This window comes from Saccopteryx leptura, chromosome 2 (assembly GCF_036850995.1).
Source record: "Saccopteryx leptura isolate mSacLep1 chromosome 2, mSacLep1_pri_phased_curated, whole genome shotgun sequence".
In the NCBI taxonomy this organism is placed as follows: Eukaryota; Metazoa; Chordata; class Mammalia; order Chiroptera; family Emballonuridae; genus Saccopteryx; species Saccopteryx leptura.
In genome coordinates, this window is record NC_089504.1 from 106,466,436 (window position 1) to 106,491,313 (window position 24,878).

The window sequence follows — 24,878 nt, forward strand, 5'->3', positions numbered from 1 at the left end:
ATGGAGATCAGATTTAGTCATAATCACAGTTTGTACACTAAATCTCAGCACTGCTCAGAGAGGTCCCCAAAATAGGGGTCTGAATAAAGTGTATAACAAAGGGCTTTCTTAGCTTTTTCTCCCTTTTATAGTGTACCATTAATATAACTGTAAGCTCCAGCGAGTCCCTACAGGTACCTGATCTCTTAGCTAATAAAAAAAAATCAATACTGAAAAGAACATTTCTTAAAACTAAACTGTATATTTCACTTTCCCTCAGTTAAGTTTTGGTCATCTGAAGGACACAGCTCATTTTGTTCTTTTGATTCTAAATTACTGAACTTGAAAGAGCTTTAAATAAATCCCAACTCTAAGGTTATCTTCCAAAAAAAATTAAAAACTCAGTATTAAATCACGACATTTACTAAGATTTGAAAATAATATGGATCAGTGCGTGCAGTTTGGACTAATTTGAGACTCTAAAAGATAAGTCTTACAGGCACATGAACTTGCTGTAATATTTTTTATTGGTACATATGATCTATTTGGACATAAAATGCTGTTAAAAGTACAAGTTTGGGGGCCTTCACCTATATTTGCCCTATCCCACTGGTTTGACTGTGACAATGGAACCAGTTTAGACACCAAACACTAATCTCCTCATAAATTCAATCATCATGATGCATGTTTAACTGTGCTCAGATATGACCAAGTTTACACTGAGAAAAATACCCAATAATCCCTGGAAGGAATGTTAAGGTCAGACACTAGGCAGCGAGAGAGTGAGTCAAATTTGATTTTACTTTATGTCAAAAATAAGCAGTCAGTGACTCAGAGCTGACTATACACTGTGACTAATCTTAGACTGCCATAAATTTCAAGTTTGCAACAGCTATAAAACCGTTTCCATTCTGAACAATGAATCTTTAGTTCTTACTAACATCTACTGCCTCAGCAAACAATTCATGTGAACCCAGATGAAAGCAAATTATTACCCTAATAAGTACTGTAATCATAAATACAATTGCAAACTAGACCCCAAACTTAATTTTAAAGATGAAAAATATATTTAAATATCTTTGAAGCCACAATTAATATTTATGTTCCATATAAATGACTCTCCTTAATTAAAATAAAACTTTTATATCTCCTGGGAGGAAATATAATTTTGCCTCACAGTTATTTGGAAATAAATTGTTGCAATGGAGTAGAACCATTATGAAAAATTATGAATTTCATAAGAAAACCCGTTTCTTTTTTCTACAAATATGTGAGTGCCTTACTGAGCCCAAGGCTCTCTGCTAGGAGCTAGGAGCAGAACAAAGACATATAAGACACAGTCCCCAAAGCAAAGAATTTACAGTGAAACAGAGTGGTTCTCAACCTTCAGCACTGCTTTACCCACATATCCTGTGAGTCATAATTTCCAAATTCTGATTCCAAAGGTCTGGAGTAGGACCTCAGAGATGTGCACGCATTCTGCTGCAGGGAATTGGAAGTCCAAGTTCTGAGAACCATTTGTTTTTAGTAGCAAGAAAGTTCATAGTACATTGTACAACATATATAACAGCTGCCGAATTAAATGATTTAGAATTCCTTCAACCTCCACTCACAGGTTCTTTCAATCCTGAGGTAAGATTTAATTCAAATCTTTAATTAAAGAATGTAATAAAAGAAGACCAGACCCTTAAGTTCAGGTGCCTCTATGTCAAGTGCACATAGTGCACTGTGATCATGTGTCTCGGTTCTATGAACTGAACTTCTGGTTGATTCCTGTGACTAAGTGGTCACCTTAAGTTCCAGTGGACTCAGTAATAACAAGTCATCTCCCTTATTTCAAGAGTCCTGCACCTCTCATTTATCTCAGAATTATTGTTCTATCTTTTCCCCCAAGTTTTCTAAAATTCTGCTCCTGTCCAGTAATCAAGCCCATTTTACCTGTTGCTAGACCACCCTGATGCAGACCACCTGCTTGGCCTTGAACACATTTTCCTCTCCCAGACTGTGCATAAGCAATGATCTGCTGCCCACCCACTGGGGAAACACCTGTCACTCCTTTCTGGACTTCTCTGACACTGTTTGCCTGTCCTCACTGCTACATATCACCTGCCATCAAAGTTCCTGGATAATCTACTTCAGTATTCCCCAAAATGTATAGCACATCATGTCACCTGGAGAGATGCTTAATAGTTAGTACAGGTTCTTCGGCTTTACCTTTTGAGGCCATGATTGAGAAGCCTGGGGTGAATTCCAGAAATCTGGAGCCTTGGACTTCACATATCATTGAAGAATTAAAAAAAATAACACACATTTAAACTGGGCTTTTAAGAATTAATACAATCTTGTATGACATAGAATGGGAGGACAATAATGTAATAAGAAGTGAAGCAATCTGATCGTGAAAAGTGCTGAGTATGTTTAAAGAAGAGAATCTAAACAATGGTGACTCCATAGTAGGTACTTAATAAATGTTTTTGAACCAAATACAGGAAATTTAATGGGCCAGATAAATGAAGTTTAAAGAAATGTAATAGAGGGACATAAGGATACAAAGCTGGACAGAAGTCAGATTCTAATCGGTGATGAGTTCTAGGATGCATTTTGTAGACAATGAGAATAAGGGAAACACTGGCTGTATTTGCAGCCATCTCCTATACATTGTGCCTTTCATTATCACCTCTATGCTCAGATACTCAAATCCACACATCTAATTCTTATCCTTCAGATAATAAACTTCAACAGCCAACACATAAATGCTCTAAATTATATATTGGAGCCAATTTAATCAGAGTAAGTGTTAGAAAGATGAGGCTGATGGGCAGTCTGGATGAGTACGGGCAATAAGGCTACTTGAGGGTATTATTACAGGAAGCAGCACAGGTCGGAAATTAGACGGGGGCAGTCAAGCTGGAGAAGGGGAAGACTGCAGAGCCATGGCAGTGATTGGAGTGATAAAATACAGTTATATGTAGGAGAGATGGGAGAAAAATGTCACATGAAAATATGAAGTGTAGTGTCCAACTGATTATAAAGAACAGGCATAGAAAAGTAAGAAAGAAAAGAAGAATTTACGCAACATACATAATTCTATCTTGACTATATTTGGGGTTGTTATACCAACCTGGTCCGCAGTTGAAATTTTCTGTGTGCATGTGTGTGTGTGTGTATGTGTGTGTGTGTATGTTTACGTGTAAGAAAGAGAGGCAGTGTGTGCATGTACAAGAGGAGGGGGGACAAAGGATAAAATGCAGAGAAATGTAGATTAAATTGACAAAGTAATGTTCTGCAGGAAAAATGAGACTGAGCAGCCAGATTCCTGAAAGGAGGAAGGGAACGGCATTGCTGAGGGCATAAATGTACAAGTAAAATTTGATGGAGGGTAAGTCAGCAGTAAAATGAATAATAGCATCAAATATGGATAATAAAGGAGTAGACTACATTCAGAACGAGAGCAGAATTTTCCTGTGGAAAACTGATGGAGTGTAAAGAAGAGGTGTACAGAAGATTGTGTAGCAATGGGGAGACTTGGTGAATTTATAGCTGAACAAAGAAGAACCATTCTATTTTTTTTTTTCTAGCACCCTTCATCAGCCAGAATCTGGTAAAAACAACAGTAGAAATCTGTCACAGTTGGGAGTCTCCTGGAAGATGAGCCACAATGACATGGTTTGAGATCTAAGGACCAGGAGCAAGGTGGTGAAGTGCAGCCATTGCAGCTGGGCAGGGAGAACAGTGAAGTCTGAAGCGATGCTGCATTAGAAGGATTACACCGGTTCTCAACCTGTGGGTCGCGACCCTGGCGGGGGTCGAATGACCAAAACGCAGGGGTCACCTAAAGCCATCGGAAAATACAAAACACAGGCCCTGGCCGGTTGGCTCAGCCTGGCCGGTTGGCTCAGTGGTAGAGCGTCGGCCTGGCGTGCGGAAGTCCCAGGTTCGATTCCCGGCCAGGGCACACAGGAGAGGCGCCCATCTGCTTCTCCACCCCTCCCCCTCTCCTTCCTCTCTGTCTCTCTCTTCCCGTCCCACAGCCGAGGCTCCATTGGAGCAAAAGATGGCCTGGGCGCTGGGGATGGCTCCTTGGCCTCTGCCCCAGGCGCTAGAGTGGCTCTGGTCGCGACAGAGCAATGCCCCGGATGGGTGGAGCATCGCCCCTGGTGGGCAGAGCATCGCCCCCTGGTGGGCGTGCCAGGTGGATCCCGGTTGGGCGCATGCGGGAGTCTGACTGCCCCCCCCTTTCCAGCTTCAGAAAAATACAAAAAAACAAAACAAAACAAAAAACCACAGGGGTCACCTAAAGCCATGTAGTATCGGAAAAAACGAAACACAGGGGTCGCCTAAAGCCATCGGAAAATATAAAACACAGGGGTCGCCTAAAGCCATGTATTTTCCGATGGCTTTAGGCGACCCCTGTGTTTTGGTCGTTCGACCCCCTCCGGGGTCGCGACCCACACACAGGTTGAGAACCGCTGGATTAGAAGGAAAGGATGCTGAAAGCAGGGAGATGGTACCCGGTGTCTTAACATTCTGCAGTTTATAGCCTCAAGGGTAGAAAAGTGAAATAAAAGGGAAGAAAGTGACGCTGTTTACAGAAAAAAGTGAAGGGTTAAAATGTTTCCAAGATGAAGGATCTGGATGTGCAAGGTTAAGTAAGTACGCCAATACCCACAGTCTCCAGTAGGGAAGACACCCAGGGAAGTGGCATTACCAGGAAGAAATCAGGTCTTTATTCTGTGAGCAGGTTCAATGTTGGAGACAATAGAGGATGAAGCAGATTATAACAGAAATGGACTACTGTTAGGGAAAATTAGTTTTCTTTGTATACTAGAGTTTTGTGACCTGGATATTCTCATTCAAAAAATATAAAACATAAAGCCTGGCATACAAGGAAGGAAATAGGTGAAAGTGAGTATATAGCCACAGAATGGAGAACATCCAGAATCCCATAAAATCAATTAAGAAGAAAAACCAGGGATATCTAAAAGTTTACATGTTCATTCTCTATTTTAAATTATGATAAGGCAAAATTAAGTAAGTTTGGAGTTTGAATAGAAAAAAAATTGGCATTTGTGGAAACACAATAAAGCAGATTTTCTCTCTTTTTATCTCCTTTCAATCTCCCAATGTTGTAAAGAGGGGTAAAGATACAATACACCTGGGATTCTGGTAACACATGGGATAAAAATGTATGTTTTGCATTTTTTAATATTTCTTTCATAGCTTTAAATAAATGTGCTATGAAGATCAGAAGAGGTGGCCCTGGCCGTCAGCCCGGTGTGTGGAAGTCCCGGGTTCAATTTCCGGCCAGAGCACATAGGAGAAGTGCCCATCTGCTTCTCCACCCTTCCCCTCTCCTTTCTCTCTGTCTTTTTCTTCCCCTCCCGCAGCCAAGGCTCCATTGGAGCAAAGTTGGCCCAGGTGCTGAGGATGGCTCCATGGCCTCTGCCTCAGGTGCTAGAATGACTCAGGTTGCAACAGAGCAATGCCCCAGATGGGCGGAGCATCGCCCCCTAATGGGCTTGCTGGGTGGATCCCAGTCGTGCATATGCGGGAGTCTGTTTCTCTGCCTCCTCGCTTCTCACTTCGAAACATACAAAAAAAAAAAAAAAAAAGAGAGATCACAAAAGGTAAAGACAAAAGTATAACACAATCCACGAATAGTTGCCTTTTTCAGGCTAGTTATCTCCTTCAGGTAAATTACCCTTCTGGATCAGTTACCTGTTTCAGGGAGCGTGCTGACATTGCACGTGCTTTCATCACCTTCACCAGCTGAGGTTGAAGCTGTGATTTTAAAGACATATGAGGTATTGGCAAGAAGTTTCATGAAAGCATACATGTGATCTCGGGGAGAGACTTTTGTAGAATTCCTTTCAACTCTTATCATATAATGTGTAATAATCCCATTGGCCTTTCTGGGTGGATCCCACCTCACCACAGCAGACTGCCAGCTGGATGCCACACACTGTATGTTCTGGACAACCTCTGGAACTTAAGAAATAAATGCTCAAAGTTAAAATTCATACACATGCAGTAGATAAATCACTTAATTAGGTGATTGCTAAATAAATCATGTTTAGTAGAGACAATAAAAGTTTAACCTATCAATCCTTCCATTTGTGCTCAGGAAGTTCTTTACAAAGCCTGAATCAAATGGCAATTGACCTATTTTCCTTGCTATTATGTGAACCCTTACAATACTAAATCATTTTCTTAATATTTTCCTAGGGCAATGCTACAGTCACTTCCTCAAATCCTCAAAGGGAACTGCATAGCATGAAGTTCAGGCAGCGAGGGAGTGAAACATACTCTCTCTCACTTAATCAGAAAAAAGTTTAAGCAAAACTTTATTATGGAAACTTTTTGTGCAAAACAAAGATGTAGGTGCTGCTCTGATATGGTACATAAGGGCCTCACAGTATGAGCAAACATGCAGCTAATTTAGGGAGGTTGCTTTATATTTAGATGGCTTATTTGGAAGAATTGTGAAGACTGGATTCTTCAGTACCTTTTGATAAATCGTTGAAGGGAAGATGTCAATCAGTTCCAGTTTATAGTTCAGTCCAAGTTTTTCTTAGAGCTTCCCTGAATTCACCTGGAAGTGACCCAGCTTCTCAGAGGTGCACTCTATCTGGTAGACCTGGTTAAAGAGCAACCAACACGCCAAGCCCACCAGAGTGACTGCAGTCTGGAGAGACTGGCTACTTCCCATGCAAACGTTGAATTATATAATGGCCCCTAATGTTAGCATAGATTTCCCATTACAGTGAAAAGAGGATGGCACAGGGAAATTAGCATATAGTCAATTCGTGGATTGCAAACAAGTAGTGAAAGGAACCAACTTGCTGTCATCATGTAAAACATAGTCATTGAAAGAATCCTGAAGTCAACTGTGACTTGCTGATAGTTCTCTCCCCTGGACTAAATTTCTATCTTTACAAATCCTTCCTCCTCTGGAAGATTGAAGGCATCAGAACTAATGGAGAATACTTAACAGGAGGAGTGGAATTTAAAGAAAAGACCATTTCAAGTTTGGTCCAGGACTCTAGCAATCAAATATCACTAAATATTTGCTTCCTTGGTTTCAAAAGCATGTAACAGTATTGTCATAAAATATGCTAAAAGAGACAGCTGACAACTTACTGAAGGTTAGTTTACAAAATTAAATTTTGTGACCATCTATTTGATTAAGTCTGAAGCTAAAAACAACCAACTGATACTATGATCCTTAAAGTTGAAAACTTCCTTTTATTTAACCAATCAGGGCATAAATTTTTTGTTCTTAGGAATTAGGTAATTTTCAAAGATATCTAGAGCCTACTTTGTTCCTAAACTAGTCTTTTATTTCAACTTCCTCAGTTCAAAAAGAAAATAAAGTGTGAATATATACGTATGTGCATTTGCTAACAGACAAGACTGAACCTAGCTTTAAAACACTGAAATTTAACTTTCTTTTGAGTGAACTATTAAATAATATTTTATCACATAAACTGAGAATGAAAAAAAAAAGATTAAATACAAATGAAATATTTTAGGTTCAAAAAACTGTATCTCACCAGATTCTTGGGTTGTGAATTTTAGTACATTACTAAATTGATTGCCATTTCCAACTTTGGTGAAGGCAGATATGCTGATAGAATAGGTGCTGACTGGTTCCAGTCCAACAAGTTTGGCTTCAGTTTGAAACCCTGAAATATTCTGAAAAGCAGAAAGAAATTCCTAGTCACAATGCATCATCAAACACTTGTTTGTAACCGGAAGACATATTTTAACACTTCAAAGTTATGCCTTCTATGTTTAACATATGATTTAATAAGCATGGGTATTTTTAATTAAAAGAAAACAAATATTAAATATTTTTGTGGCAAAAGGTATGTTCAGCTGATGATACAAGGATAAACTGGACATTCTTTCAACCATGAAGAATTTCCATTACTACCATTTTTTAAAAAGCTGTTTTGTTTGCATTCTGCCTCCCAGATTCTTACCCAGAGTTATATACAATACTAATTACTTTCTTTAAATCTGCTAAAAGTAAAGTCTCCAATTAAAAACTGAATTATAGGTATTCCATGACACTTTATTTTTTCTTTTATTTTTTTACTGTCTTTTTTTTTAGGTGAAAGAAGGGGAGCTAATGAGGCAGACTCACACATGCACCCTAACTAGGATCCACCCAGCAACCCTAGTTTGGGCCAGTGCTCAAGTACCGAGCTATTTTGATAGCCTGAAACTAAATCGAACCTGAGATGTCCATAAGCTCTATCCACCACTGGCCAGGGCTACCCTTGACTTTTCTTGAATTCCTCTAAATTTATTTTAAATATCCAGTAACATTTTATGTAAATAAATCTACTCATCACCTATTGTATGCTAAGCACTGGGAATATAGTAGTGACTAAAACAAAACCTCTGCTCCTCCAAAGCTTAAACTATGACTTTTCCCTGACAACTCTTAAATTTCCTATTTTGACACAACCATAGGAAAAAGAGAAAAGGAAGAAAACAATACAGTTGCCCAATGAAGAATATGTTTTTTCATAGAAAATTTTTACCATTAAGTATGAAGTTTTCATTCAAAGGTAATTATCCTAACCTAGAGAGTAGATAAGATTAATTGGTTATATGAAGAGTAAAATCTCCAGTGTGGTGTAATTTTAAGAATATTGCATTATATCTGACACCAAATATAAAACACTTTGACATCTCAGTAGCAGAAATTTAGCAAGATTACTAACTCTTGGGATACTTACAATTAGAATCATATTTTAAATTAATCTCTTACAAGTCCTTGACATATATTAGGAGCTCAGTGCTATTTCCTTTCTCTTTTTAATTTATTGATTTGAGAGAGAGAAACAGATGGGGAGAGAGAAAGAGAGATCAGTATGTTGTTCCACTTATTTATTCATTCATTGGTTGATTCTGGTATATGCCCTGATTAGAAATCAAATCTGCAACCATGGTGCATCAGGAAGGTGCTGTAACCAACTGAGCTACCCAGCCAGGGCCTTTCTTTTCATTTTTTTCAAACTTACTATTTACAAAGCATACTGTTAGATAACCAGTATATTTAAAGATATATAACACATGGTCCCTGTCATCAAGGAATTTTAATAATGATAAAAGTCTACAAATAGTTGTTTACTGAGAAGAAATTAAATGCAATGAAGGTAAATTTAGATTTTGGTTAGAAAGGGCTGGTACCCAGAGAAGTGACTGAACTCAAGTTCATAAAGAAAGTGTGAGAGTGGATAGGAAACAGACTGACACAAGAATAGTCGTCGTAAGAAGGAGAGATAAGTGAGAAATATTTCTAAATGTAATGTAATAGAACTTCTTACTGAATAAGCAACTTCAGGACACATGAGTGTTCTGAGTTACCCACACACCTGGATCTTATCAATCTCACTGTGAACCACCCTGGGATGACCAGGATGGCAGAAACATTTGGAGTGGTCCTAGGATTATTCTGCTGACACAAACCCACATATGGTATTAAAGAATTAAAAGTAATAGAAACCATACCATTGTGACAATAGGCCAGTGCCCATTTAGATGAAAACATAAAAAGAAATATGTGAAAATGCACTTACAGAGAAAAGCAAAACAGAGGGAGGGAACTAGATAAACTAGATGTTAAGTAAGAAAAAAATAAGGCGCAAGAGTATATTTAAAAGAACTTGAAAGAATACAAAATTATGAAAATTGATGGAAGAGAAAACAGAAGTAAAAAGAATAACTACAAGTAGCAGATTAAAGAAAAACTACATTTTCCATCCAAAAAATGATATACTCAATACTTTATGGTATAAAGATTATATTTTTGCTACTAGTGGAATATTAATGGCAGCATTTCTATTGAGAAAACAGAAATGTCTGAAAAAATATATAACAATATAACTTATTTTCATATTCAGGTAATAGCATATCATTTTAGGCTTAGTGCTATTACATTGCTGGATGGATGTTTTTCATCCTTTTTATACCTTTGTATAATAATAACAATAGCTAACACATTTATCACATGCCAAGGATTTTTCTAAATGTTTTTTATAGATTTTCCCTTATAATCCTCACTTTTTAAGGTATGCATATATTTTTTTTAGGTGAGTGGAGGGGAGATAGTGAAGCAGACTCCCACATGCACCCCAACTGGGATTCACCCAGCAACCCCATCTGGGGCCAATGCTCAAATCAACTGAGCTATCCTCAGTGCCCAGGCCACGTCGAACCAATTGAACCAATGGAGCCACTAGCTATGGGAGGGGAAAAGGGAGAGAGGGAGAGGGGGAGGGGGAGAGAGAAGCAGATATTCACTTCTCCTGTGTGCCCTGACTGGGAATCGAACCTGGGATGTTCACATACCAGGCCGACACTCTATCCACTGAGACACTGGTCAGGGCCAGGCATGAATCTTTATAATCCCCATTTTGCACTTGAAGAAACTGAGCCAAAAGAGGTTACACAACTTATCTAATGCAGCACAGCAAGTCTTAAAGGCAGGGCTACAACCAGGCAATCTGATGCCAAAGCCCTTGATTTACCACTATGCCAATGTTGTCAATGCTAGAGGTCGCTGTTCTGAGGAGAAAAGATCACAGATAGATGTCCACGCCCCAATACACAGTCACAATTATCCTTCAGACATGATGACTAAGAAAATGATTCCTTTATCCACTCTGATATCTATTTCCCAGTGACCGACGCAGCCAAAGCAGTTAAAAAGTGGGAACATGTTAAGATTAGACCAGAGATAAATATTAAAGGGATAGAGACTCAGTATCATTAATATAATTTCACACCTTTGGGAAAGAGATTTCACATTTATGGATTAATAAATATAATTCAAATTCTACTCAGCATTTCAGATTTTGAAGTAACACCTTGATTTCAGGAAAGAGCACTATCGTTTCTTATGACATAACCTTAATCACAGCTTTTGATCCTTTTACCATTCATTCTGTAAGCTACATATGCTATAAAAATGATATATCATCAGTAATATATTCAAATGCATATTAACAACATTGGGAACAATGTTTATTGCAGTTTTTTGCACTCTTCTTTGTGTAAGTAAATAAGGGCATTCTGGTGCTTCAATTTGCCTTTTGGGGGAAAAACAATGACACTTTTTAAGTAAATGCCACATATTATAACATGTTTTGGCAATTAAATGTTAGAAATCATAGAAGTATATTTGATGCCCTTTGCTACATCAGTTCTTTGGGTCTTTTTCATTGACTCTGAAACCTAAACATGGAGGAGGAAAAGGGTGTTTAGTGTTGCAAACTAATTTGTGTTGAAAGTAAAGGATAAGGATATATTTAAAAGACCAATTAGTGTGGGATTATATGTTATCAGGGAAGATTACCAGAAGTCCAGTAAAAACACTTTTCTGAAAAGATTAAAACCATAAGCTTGGCACTTCTTTTAATAACAAATAGAAATATATTACGTTTAAGATAATGACAGGTTTTAGTCTGAAAAATATTTTACTGTATACTTTTCAGCATTCACAAAATGGTGCAATTATCTCTTAGAATGTGGACATGTAGAAATTAGAAATTCTACATAAATCATTCTACACCCTTCAGCTTCTCTATTTGGCAAATGTTTTCTGTGATCTCCACAAGCATCCTTAAATGGTAGGAAACAAAAAAGGTTTCTTAAAAGAGGGTCCTTGACTCATTTAAAGCTGTCCATTTTCCCCCTACTTGTCAAAAGTTTTAATTCAATTTATGAATTTTTGAAATAAAAATATACTGTCATAATCAACGTACCTTATAAAATATAGTATCAGTTTCATGTTCATGAATTTTAAAACTATATACTTTAACAATACCGCCTGGAACAGGACTCGGGCTCCATCTCAGCCATACAGAGTCTGAAGTGTAGTTGATTAAAGTCAAATTTTGAGGAGGTACTAAAGGCACTGTAGGAAAACACATTATAAAACTTACATTCATAATTTTAACATAAAAATAGCATCGTGACTGTAGCTTCCTGAAGACACCAATTAAGAAAGATTTATAAAATGGTCATATTTTAATTTCAGAAATACATAGCATGAGTAACTATGTTTCCATCCTGGAACTCAGTAGTTCCAAAGTAGCTTTAAACAGAACACTTGGTTCTGAATCTCAAATTTTTTTTTAAAAAAGAAAAAAGTCCAGCAAAGATGAATAGTTGTCAACCTGTTACAAACAGACATTCAAGTTATCCTCCCCTTTTCCATGCGGTTCCTTTCAAAAGAGAGAGAAAGTGCTGCAATCGTGCATCATTGCAAGAAACAGGAAGTCGGGCTTACCTGACTCGTCTGTGTAAAAGAAAAGAACACTGGGAGGACCGAGTCCTTTTCTAGTTCTTGCGGCAGCAAAGATACTATATAATGTAAATGGTGAAAGCTCCTCCAATATTATATAGTTATCAGAAGTAATGAAAGAATAATTTTCATTTGGTCCTTGTAAAGTTAAGTCATAACTTATTATTGCACCATTTGGTTTTACTGGGGGATCCCATGATAAGAGAACTGAGGTAGAGGAAAGGTTTTTAAAAGTGTTGATTATTGGTGAAGTTTCTGGGACTATAAAAGAAAAAAAGAATATTAAATGAAACAAAAGTGAATTAGCATCAAAAAGAGGCTTTAATAATAATGGGACTTCATTTTAATAGCATATAATTATTTTTTAATTTTCGGAAATTTAGAGCTTGTGTTTATTGAAAGATTTGTTACTTTAGAACAGATATTCTACATAATTATAAGAACAATGTTTTCTATCAGAAAGCAATATAAATTTTTAAAAAATACTAACAATCTGCTTAATAGTCAATAAAAGGATCCAGCCTACCATCTTCTTCAGTTTTGATGTGTAGCTGGGCAGTATAGGTATCAGAGTATCCCTTTTCTGTTGATGGAGTGATTTTTAATATATAATCAGTGTATTTTTCCAGATTATCAAAATACATGCTTGTCTCATACGTAACTAGAGGATGTCTTACGTGGCGAGGAGTCTGCTGTAAGCTCAGAGAAACATAGTAGAAGACTACACCGTTTGGTTGAGATGGTGGGCCCCAGCTTACATTTATTGCGGTTGATGAAATGGACTCATAAGTCAGGTTTCCAACAGGCCCTTCAGGTACTATGACAGGTAATGTGCAAAATATAAAAATTATCAGTCACCCTAAATAAATTTGAGTAAATTCACAAACTGAGGATAACTGTTGAAATCGCAGCGATTATATCATCAGTTCTTAAATTATTTACATGAGGACACAGTAAACATCACCTATTATAAAGTCGCTTCTAAATAATGTTAAAAATCATTCAAAATAAAACCTGTCATCTCACACATTTAATATGTGTAAGAACTGTTTTCTATGCTATTCTCTTGGCTTGTCTTTCTTACAGCATGGAGATTATGAGTGTATATATACACATACATGTGTGTATGTATAGCATATATTTAAATGTAATAATGTATATTATCCATAAAATATTTTCTGTTTCTATCTTCTAAATATTATCCTTATTGTACATACAAGGTCATCTAGGACTTCTTAGTACAGGACATGTTTATTATTCATGGTGCTATAATAACTCATAAAAGGTTATAAGCTGGTAAAAATTTTGGGAGAAATCTATATTTAAAGAATGCCTGAAATGATATTGACCACATATTGCACTAAAACACTTTGTTAAAGACTCTATAAACATACATTTCCATATATTTTATCATATTTTATTCTTTTGGTAAACTCATGAACTATTTAAAAGATTGTTCCAACAAGAAGAGTATTCACTCCTCACATACATAGCATCTGTCAATTTATAATCTTTAGATAATAACCATGGCATTTTACTCTCAGCAGAAGTATCAGTCAATATCATTTCTCAATAAGAGAATAGTCTTTTAAAAAAAAAAGCGGACAAGGTAGGGTTGGAGGACCGGATGGAAAGGATAAAGGGAATAGGAAGTACAAATTGGTAGTTACAAAATAGACATGGAGATGTAAAGTACAGCATAAGAAATATAGTCAATGATATTGTAATAACTACATAGAGTGCCAGATAGAAACTTGAAATATTGGAGGGAACACTTTATAAGATATATGATTGTCTAACCTACGCTGTACACCTGAAACTAATACAAAATAATATTAAAATGGACAAAAGTAACAACCAGAAGAATAGGCAATAATCTATGCATCACTATATTCTCAAAGTTGAAACCTAAAAAAAAAAATCAAGAGTTGCAGTTATAGTTTTCTGGATGCTTAGCACAAACAAGATTCTGCAAAAGCCATATAACAAGAAACTTCTCGGGTTAAAAAAAAAAGAGAGATTCTGGGTATATTAGTCACAAGTACAATAAGAACAAAGATGTTTTGTACGGTCCTATGTGGATTCAAAGACTGAAACAAAACAAGTGGCTGGAGGAAAAAAAATGTAGTTCCTAAAGCAGATGGATAAGCTATTATAAAATCCGCCCATGTGCACAACAGTATTTTTCATGCCCATTAACGGATGGCTGTGGCATCTTTTGAAGAAATAACAGCAACACAATTTTCATGAATAGATGATAATTTTTTGAAGAGAAAAGGTTGTTATTTAATAGTTTAATAGCTATGTTAAATGGATTTTCAAACTTCAATAATGACTAGTTAAATATGCCTAAATAAAATGTAGATTTCACTACTGATACATACAAATAGAAAAGTATTGTAAAATAATAAAATTTTAAATTAATCCTATTAAAAATTAGTAAATACATTTCAATTACATACTGTCTTGATCTGTGTATACTTGAACTATGCCACTGCTTTTATTCCCATTTCCAACTGAAGTACTTGCTGTTACCCAAAATGTATAGTAGCTGAATATTGCCAGTTTATCTATTATTGCAGATACGGTCATATTGTCAAAGTCATTGGTGACTTCATGGAGTGTAAAATTCTGAAAAATAAACATATTGTGTTCAGAGTATAGTTTTAGTATACATGAACATTTCAAAATAATTATTTATGAATTGATTGCCTCATTATTTTAATATGTTCATCTTTGAAGAAAATCAACATAGAACATTTTATTGCAATAATTAAACTGGGAATATGTTTATACTAAAAGGGGAATAGATGGTAGTATTTTTTTACTACAAAATCAACATATACACTAGCAAAGAATAAAAATGCCCAGCAATGGAGAAGGCCCAATGGCCAACTGAAAATGTTACAACTGTGCTCACAGTGTTAGTTTTCCTATGAAACATTCAAGTATTTTTCAGAACGTGAACTACATATTTAAAGAAGTTTGAGAATATCATGAAATTTAATTTTTTCCTTCCTGTTAAAGATGAAGAAATTGTGAAAGTGTTCACCTATTTCTATTAACTCCTCTGGATATAATTATTCATCTTTAATGAGTTCTTTTCCACAACCATGGAGAGAATGGGAAGGCAGTTTGATGCACTTTCCTATATGCAGAGTAAGAGACATTTTATAATTATCTGGCCTGACTCCTAGTTATATTTGTCCCAAGGCATTTTTTGAATTATTAGGAAATTTATGCAATCATTTTCTGTCTGAGCATATATTAAACACAAGACATACTGTCAAACAAAATAAATTTTAAAATAAAGAAAAACAAACTGTTAAAAAGACTTGGCAATTACTGTGAATGATTTTATAATACTATCCATCTAAATCATCCAGTCTACATAAACCTGCATTCAGTTCTGGCAGGGTACCTCTGGAAAATCATCTAAACTCAAAGCTTCTCCTCTTCAACTATAAAATAAAAATAATCATTTCTACTTCACAGAGAGCTTTAGAGGATTAGATTAAATGAAGCACAGAAAGCAATTAAAACCATGTCTGGCATATAATAAAAAACCAATAAATGGTTATTAGTTAATTGAAATTAATAAAATTGAATAATCAATTTGACTAAAATTTATCATTAGGATGATTTTACAAAGTATCAACAAATTAAATTCAGCAAGTTTTTGTGGTTCTTTTGCCAATATTGGGGAGGGGTAGAGAATTAGTTTAATAAAAGATATATTTCAATTTTGCGGTGATTTATTTAGAAATGGACAAGTTAAAATAATATAACAACCACACAAAATATAATCTGTGAACTTTAATATCTTCTAACATGTCTACTTTACACATGGAATAACAGGCTTATGTAAAGTATCACATAAAATATTAATGTAGCAAAAAAAATATTACTGTAGCTTCTTGCCCTGGCCGGTTGGCTCAGTGGTAGAGTGTCGGCCTGGCGTGCAGGAGTCCCGGGTTCGATTCCCAGCCAGGGCACACAGGAGAAGCGCCCATCTGCTTTCCACCCCTACCCCTCTCCTTCCTCTCTGTCTCTCTCTTCCCCTCCCGCAGCTGAGGCTCCATTAGAGCAAAGTTGGCCCGGGCGCTGAGGATGGCTCTATGGCCTCTGCTTCAGGCGCTAGAATGGCTCTGGTTGCAACAGAGCAACGCCCCAGATGGGCAGAGCATCGCCCCTTGGTGGGCGTGCCGGGTGGATCCTGGTTGGGTGCATGCAGGAGTCTGTCTGACTGCCTCCCCATTTCGAACTTCAGAAAAATACAAAAAAAAAAAAAATAGTAATGTAGCTTCTTGGTGTGACTTTTAGTTTTTCTTCGTTAAAGAATTTATTCTGATTACCTATTACCTTGATGACATTTAAGTAACAAATTATTTTGAATTAGCCAAAAGTCACTCATGTGGAGTGTGCATAGACATGCAAGACATGCACAGATATGTAACAAATTTAGAATTAGATCAATTATCTAGATTATTTCATTCATCTATTTATTTTTAGAAAAAAAGCATCGTGTGGTTCAAAGTATCTAATAAAGATTTACTCTCTTGTATATATAAATGCAGTCAGAAGGTATTTATTAAAAACTTTTCAAATTTGGTTAATCAGCCAGTACTTATTTTGCACTTTATAATATAATAAGACTAAGTCAGGCACACTGAGGAGACATAACATACGTGGGTAAAAGTTAAAATGTTGAAGCATTAATACATTATACAAAACACACATGCAACAACTGAAGGAAGAATAGGATGGATTGCCCAAGTTGCAGAAGAAAGATTAAATTCCCCAAAATAAAAAGCGAAGATCACTACAAACTCAAGTACTCCAAAATTACCAATAAGTACTGAAAATAATGTTAGTCTATTAAAATAATTATGTTCTTTCAATTAAAATATTTATTGAGCATTAAACCTACATATGATTTAATACCAGAGAACTTCAGGAGATGGAAAGATAAGTGTCACATGACCCTTTTCTTCAAGTTCTTACGGCATAAGGGAGCCTAAGACAGGTACAAGATACCAGGAATAAAAAGCCAAATTTGATGTGCCACGTGTGTGCTATTCTACAAATTTTGGTGAGAAGGGGGAGGAAAAGAAAGCAGAAGACAAAAAGTTACTTATTCTGCTATATAACTTTTATTTTTAAGGATTTCTTCTATTCTTTAACTCCCAAATAGAAAATTAAATAGTGAAGATTTTGATGCTATATTTAACATTGACTTCAGGAATAAATTAAAGCACAGATGAACTTCACGCAATATGAGAAATGTTTTAACATCATTAGTCTGTGTCCTCTTGCAGCTGTCACACTTAAAAGCATTCTTAAGATTATTTAATAAAAGATTACATTTTCTAAGATAGATAAATTGCAAAAGGGATCATATTATATAACCAAGTTCGAAAAAGTAGGTTCATAAGATTGTGTTGAAATCAGAGTTAGATGTTTACACTTGATTATTTAGATGTGGACAAAGAGAACTGAAATTGAATCAGATATAAGCCATAAAGTAAACTGTACCAGAAGCAAATCTTTGCTAAGATTCAGAACTACTGATGCCACTTTGCCAAATATTTATTAAATGGGTGAAGGAAGAAAAGTCTGCAATTCCAATAACCCGCATGACACAATGACATTGTTCAATATATAAATAACATTGTAGTTAGAAAATAATAATAAATTGTATACTAATCCTCACATATCTTCCCCAAAAAGAGCAGAACAAAAAGGTCTACCAAAAATTGCTTGATGTACAGACTAGGGGGAACAAAAAAGGATCTGCCTTTCTTAGAGAGCCTCCACTCTAGATGGCCTTGAACAGAATGTAAAAACCAAACTAGCCCCTGGACTTTCTTTTATTTGCTGCCAGTCCACTCCTGAAACAGCTTGCAAAGTTCTGCTCTGACCCCATTCATTAGAGTAAACTCTACTACTGACACACTGCAGCAAGTCACACTTCAGCCCTAGACTAGAGCTTGCTGTTCACCAAGAGTGACGCTAGTGACTGAACCTGGATTGTCAGTCAGAGATAAACTCAGGCACCTTGGAATGACTATGCTTTGTGTCTATTCTCCTGCGCAAAAAGATACAAAGAAATAAGAATGGCCAGAATCATAACCAAATGCATTCAATAGTTTTTATCAGTAAGGTACATATCAGTATATTGCAGTACTTTTTCTAGATTAATGTTTTCCATATTTTAGTCCAACTTTCCCCATTCTTGATTCAGTCACAACTGTTTCAATTTTATTCTTTTAATATACATTAGTTCTGTAAAATATTTAGTTTAGAGAAATTTTCCTGAAAAATTAAAAAATATTTCTCTAAACAAAATGCATTTTAGCTATTTTCATAACTATCATCATCACATCCCAGAAATGTCCATCTGCAAACTGTGTGACCCTAGTACCTTGCATATTACATTTCTAATTTTCATTATATCTGATAATAATAATAATAGTGATAACCTTTCCTGCTAACAATTGAAAACATTTTTTTAAATGAAGAAAAACACACAAATACATCCAAACATGAAAAGTATTTCTACTGTACACAAATAAAAGGAATATTTTTTAGTTGAGAAATAATTGAGGGTAAATGAACCATCCACTCTTTACAGAACACTTCTTGGAAGAATGGAATTGAGGGCTATATTTATGCACAGAATTTGTAATAAGTGGCAGCTTCATCGCTGATAATACCTTTGAAGCTGATACAGAAATGCATGTGTGTGTATCTGACATTTCTCCACAATGTTTTTCTATGTCAATGGGAGTTGTACAAAATGTCTACATGTAATTATCAATGTAAAATAAATAATTTTTTATACCATGCCCAGTCCATATTATCAACAAAACTGAAAGATGCAAATAAAGAACAAGGGGATTCACAGGGATGGAAAGTGCAGCAGAGGGAATACAGTCAGTAATAGCTCAGTGTTGGGCAGATAAAATGTATTATGCTCACTTTGTTAAAGAGGCCGTTGCCCAGGTGGTATTAATGTGTGTTGGGGTGGGCTAAAGGCAGGCAGAATCCTTGTAGCCTGGGGCTTGGTTTTGGGATTAAGCCTTTCCTACCCTTTTTGGTGTAAGGTGGTACAATCCTATCATGCCTCAGAGAAGTGACTTTGTATTAGAGACTTCCCTGTTATGTATATTGGATTAAGTGTTTGGATTTCTACACTATAAAATGGGAACGGAGCGGGAGTTTGCTTCTTGGTTCCTGAGATTATCATTAGAAGAGAGAGCAGAGAAAGGCCACGTGGAGGAGGCCAGGAGAAGCAGCCAAGATGGTGAAGTGCTGAGTGAGATGCCAGTTTGTGTAGAGTTTGTATTTGGGATAAGGACGGAGATGGGGAACAGAGGAGAATAAGTCTGAGGAGCTAGAAACCTTTGATTCTAGGAAACTCGGATAAGTCAGTGGCTTTGTGAGCACTGAATGTGACTGGGTTTTGGAGCCCAGTGTGTATTTTTTACTTGCCCGCCGGGTGCAAGGTAGGATTAAAGGTCATGGCCCATCAGTTTTTGGCTCCGTGGTTTCTTTACCGACTGTCCGAATCCAATGCGAACCTGCATGGGCCGGGCTGCTGTGATAGTGGCCCTGACTGTGCCTCCTGGCTTTACATTTGGCGTAGTCTGTGGCAGGATTCGATACAGGTCGGCAAGGAGCCTTTGAGCAGTGCAGTAGAGGACTGGCTAGTGTTAGGGTTCCCCATGGCTGTCCTTTTGGGGATCGTAGGCTGGCTGACTTTTACAGCCATGCGTGAGGAAACTGAGAGCTCTGTGAAAGAGGCTGCCCAGGACCTGCCTACCAAGCAGTGGAAGGAGATGGAGCAAACGCAGGAGAAACCGATGCTGACCCTGGAGCTGGAGGAAATGCTGGAGGAGGAGGCCAACCAGGTGTTCGAGATTCGCCTGGAAATGGAGCAAATGCTGGAGGAGGATTCAGAGGTTCGTGAGTTGCAGCTTGCCCTGGATGTTGCGGAGAGCCAGCAGCGGCAGGAGGCCGAGGCTGAGGCTGAAGCTGAGGCCAGGTCCGGAGCTGCAAGGTCTGTGGAGCAGAAGGCGGCGGCAGATGGAGGCTCAAGCCCGGCAGCCGGAGCTGGTGTTTTCAGTCCCTCTTTGGAGGATGAGGAGAATTGGGCCGGAGTTGCAATCCGCAGTCTCCGGAAGGTGGAAGCCCAGCTGGAAGGAGCAACTACTACGGCCCTGGTAGGTCTGCGATTTTGGGACATAGGGCTGGACATGCTTTCCGGAGCAAAGATGGAAATGCTGACTGCCATTGCCACGTGCCCCTCTTTGGGACAGTGTGAAACCTGCCAGGATGGCAGGAATGAGGGGGGTGGCTGATGACCCACGTGCGTGGACTGATTTCCTGGACTACGACCGGAGTGGGCATTGGCTCCTTTGTTGGATGGACTTTCGGATTACGGATTTTGGACAATGTAAAATACCCTGATGGGGGTGGGGGGTGGCTTTGCTGGAAGCACTCCCCTACCCCGGGAAGCTTTTCCCGTGGCTAGAAAGAAGACCGAGGACATTTTGCGTTTTGGGCTAAGTGCTCAGAGACTGGTGAAATGTACCTTTGTAATTGTTGAACTGTATGATTTTTGCTGTTGTAATCTGTGTAATGTTCTAATTTCCTTGCACAGGAATGCTGGTGATGTAAATTGTGGGTAGTAAAGTGAGCATAGGGGTGGATTGTTGGGCAGATAAAATGTATTATGCTCACTTTGTTAAAGAGGCCGTTGCCCAGGTGGTATTAATGTGTGTTGGGGTGGGCTAAAGGCAGGCAGAATCCTTGTAGCCTGGGGCTTGGTTTTGGGATTAAGCCTTTCCTACCCTTTTTGGTGTAAGGTGGTACAATCCTATCATGCCTCAGAGAAGTGACTTTGTATTAGAGACTTCCCTGTTATGTATATTGGATTAAGTGTTTAGATTTCTACACTATAAAATGGGAACGGAGCGGGAGTTTGCTTCTTGGTTCCTGAGATTATCATTAGAAGAGAGAGCAGAGAAAGGCCACGTGGAGGAGGCCAGGAGAAGCAGCCAAGATGGTGAAGTGCTGAGTGAGATGCCAGTTTGTGTAGAGTTTGTATTTGGGATAAGGACGGAGATGGGGAACAGAGGAGAATAAGTCTGAGGAGCTAGAAACCTTTGATTCTAGGAAACTCGGATAAGTCAGTGGCTTTGTGAGCACTGAATGTGACTGGGTTTTGGAGCCCAGTGTGTATTTTTTACTTGCCCGCCGGGTGCAAGGTAGGATTAAAGGTCATGGCCCATCAGTTTTTGGCTCCGTGGTTTCTTTACCGACTGTCCGAATCCAATGCGAACCTGCATGGGCCGGGCTGCTGTGATAGTGGCCCTGACTGTGCCTCCTGGCTTTACACTCAGTAACTCTGTACTGTGATAGATCATACTGGACTTTTTGTGGCGATCACTTTATAAGGAATACAAATGTGAAATCTCACTATATTGTACACCTGAAACTAATATAATATTGTATCTCAACTACACTTTAATTAAATTTAAAAAGAGTTTTACATTCCAGAATGAAATTTAGACATGAGAAGAAAAAAAACAGAACTAGGAGAAAACTCGGGTCTTACCTGTACAAAAGTACCTGAAGTATTTCTGTAATAAACAGAATAATATTGTATAATCCCATTAGGTTTCAAAGGAGGCGTCCAAAAGAGAATTATTGATGAAGAACTGATATTTGCATAATGAACATCTTTGGGAGGATCACTCGGTGCTATATAAAAAGCAATTACAAAAAAAATCTGAACGGTGGCTTCAAATAATATCTGAAATGTTCTAAATCTTACCTGCCTTTGACAATTGATAATTGTTTTTTTTAAAAAAAAACTTAAAAAAAAACCCTTAAATTGGAATAATATCTAATTACAAGTCAGAAATGAAATCCGTAAGGCTTATTAGGTAGTCCCTCTAGCACTATAGCAATATTCAAGTGGAGAAAAGGTGAATTTCTTATACACAAAACACTATCTTAGCTCTAATATGTCTACTGCTTTGCATTTAAGAACAATGCTATCACAAGTTTCTAGTATAGAATACATAATATAAAATTTTAACTTAGAATTTTAAAATTGAAAAATAGAAGAGAAAGGCAAAGAGCCAATTTTATGCATTTTATTTTGTTTCATTTGAAAACACACAGAATGCTTACTAAGTATTCAGTTCTGTGCTGAGTGCATTTACAATATCAACTCATTTAATCCTCATAGAACCTTGTGAAGTAGATACTGTATTGCTTCCATAATACAGATAGTAAATGGAGACACAGAAATAGTAACTAACTTTACCAATATCACACAGCTAGGAAGTGACCAAAAAGCAATTTTGCATCCAATCATTGATAGATAGTAGGTTTTATAATACATATTTATGTTTAACACTTATTTTATATAGGTGGGATATTCTACTTAGCTTGTATAGATAACAACTTACCTCCCTCAGGTGTTTGAAAGTTAATGATATTGCTACTTTTTTTTCCATCACCAAATCTGGTACTAGCCGTTACATATGCACTATATTCAACATTATATTCCAAATCTGAAAACTCCAATGACATTTCAGTTACATTAATAGTTTTTAATGATGACCTATCCCTGTAAGTAAATAAAAAAGATTATCTGTATAATTAACTTTTAAATTAAATATTGTAAATATTTTAAGCAGAAGTACATTGAAAATAAACACATATGCACAGAAATTTATCAATCCAGACTAATGAGTAAAGATACCACTTATCCTGAAATGCTAAAAAGAATTTCAGAATAATTCAATAAATGAATTTGTTTTTAAATATATTCAGTAAGTCAAGCAAGTGTTAATAAGATCTTTTTGTATTAGAGTTGGCTTAGACTGATCTTAATTAATCTCTAGGGGATACTGTATATTCAAAGTAATCATAGCATTTCTTTTCATACCAACATTTTAGTTGTTCAAATATTTGTTATTTTAAGTCTTGGCAAAATCCTATTTATATTATATATTTATCAAACAAACTCATTTTCATATATTGTACAAAAGTAACATCTACTTCAGACAAATTCAAATAAATAAATAGTAAATATCAAAACAGTAGTATCTAAAATAGCAAGCCTGTGAGTTATTGTTTAATTAGAAACAAGACTAAAAATAATGTACATATAACATATAGAAAAAAATAGAGTTCACATCTCTCATTCAATTAAAATCTTAAGAGCATTTAAAATGTGAATACATAAAAGAAAATAAATATTGACTCAATACTCCATAAGGTAGTACCAGAATCTCAGAAGGAAGGGGAAAATGTCTAAAGAACAAGATATTGCTATGTAAAAGCACACTACGATTATTATCTCATTTCAGTTATGTTAGTTTAGCCTCCATAGCTTTCTATTGGGTATAGATGAGAACCTAAATTAATGAATAAACATGCATATAGAGGTGCCAAAACTATACTTAAAATAATTTAGATTTTAAGAGCAATAAATTATAAAATCATTTAGATAAGGAAATATGACCAATATCACAGAAAGAATACATGTTTTCCTTCAGAAGCACCAGATTTCCAAGATGTAAATGGATATTTCCCTCTGAAGCCAAAATGTACTTCCTTTACTATTGGAATATTTGAATTCTTGAATAATGCAATTATTCTTGAACAATTAAAAGAAATAACAGATTTTTGTCTCTTTGTATCCACAAGGTGACATTTCAGCCATGGTTTTACCATTCCATACATCAGTGCACTCCAAATATAAGTATGGTTATCTGAAAAGTAGGTGGAAAACTTACCATAGTAAGAAAAATATTGATTTAGAGTCTGCTATTGGAGACAGGCAGAAAGAGCCAAGCTATGAAGCAATTTGAAACCATTGGATCAGATCCCATTTTTCAGAGGTAGTAGGGGCGTTTTCCTCGACTTCACTGACCCTACAGGGTAGGGTCCCTTAACACTCAAGGCTTTGGCTATTAGTCCCATACAAAGAGACATAGAAACATTACCCAATTCCATATTCCTGTCATCAGAACATTACACTATAGCTAATCCAATTCAGATCTCTAAGGCTAGGAAATTAGTTCATCTAATTAATTGCATTATATCTATTTTTCAATTCCTTATCAAACATATTTTTCAATGCTATCTGCTGCTTTGCATCATCTTCTTGCTCTGATTGATCTTCACAGTAAAATGTTGCAGTTAAGTATCTGCCAACAATAAGAAATATCGTGATTATGTTCCATGGATAGTGCAGAATCAAGGCAATTCTCATAAAAATGCAGATCAAAATAAATTTTGTCTCACACTTTTGAGTATTTCAGTAAAAACAGAATGGTATTTATAAATTATCTAAATAACACACTCATTATTTCCCCTCAGTTACCATATATACCTACAGTTTCTATATCTATCCTGGTTCACCTCCAGAGAATTTTTCAGGTTAACAAAATTTTCCAAGTACTAATATGTCTTATCTGTGTGGAGTTTATTTGTTTTTCTTCTGGAGTTCAGGAGTGTGGCCAACATTTTCATGACTAAAGTAAAAAAATAT

General features: G+C 36.6%; 1 protein-coding gene across 2 annotated transcripts in view; it reads right to left on the minus strand.

The window, feature by feature from the left end:
* The window catches only part of PTPRQ (protein tyrosine phosphatase receptor type Q), a 270,501-nt gene that overhangs the window by 131,416 nt on the left and 114,207 nt on the right, over positions 1-24,878 (minus strand). Inside the window, exons 28-35 of one of the 2 annotated variants that reach the window (XM_066368485.1) lie at positions 22,786-22,946; positions 21,924-22,069; positions 14,764-14,932; positions 12,828-13,118; positions 12,287-12,562; positions 11,760-11,911; positions 7,533-7,674; positions 5,698-5,967 (exon numbers count right to left, since the gene is read on the minus strand). In XM_066368485.1, coding sequence (XP_066224582.1) covers positions 5,698-5,967; positions 7,533-7,674; positions 11,760-11,911; positions 12,287-12,562; positions 12,828-13,118; positions 14,764-14,932; positions 21,924-22,069; positions 22,786-22,946 — 1,607 coding nt within the window. The remainder of the gene's footprint in view (positions 1-5,697; positions 5,968-7,532; positions 7,675-11,759; positions 11,912-12,286; positions 12,563-12,827; positions 13,119-14,763; positions 14,933-21,923; positions 22,070-22,785; positions 22,947-24,878) is intronic. The other variant, XM_066368486.1, reaches the window with a different exon arrangement.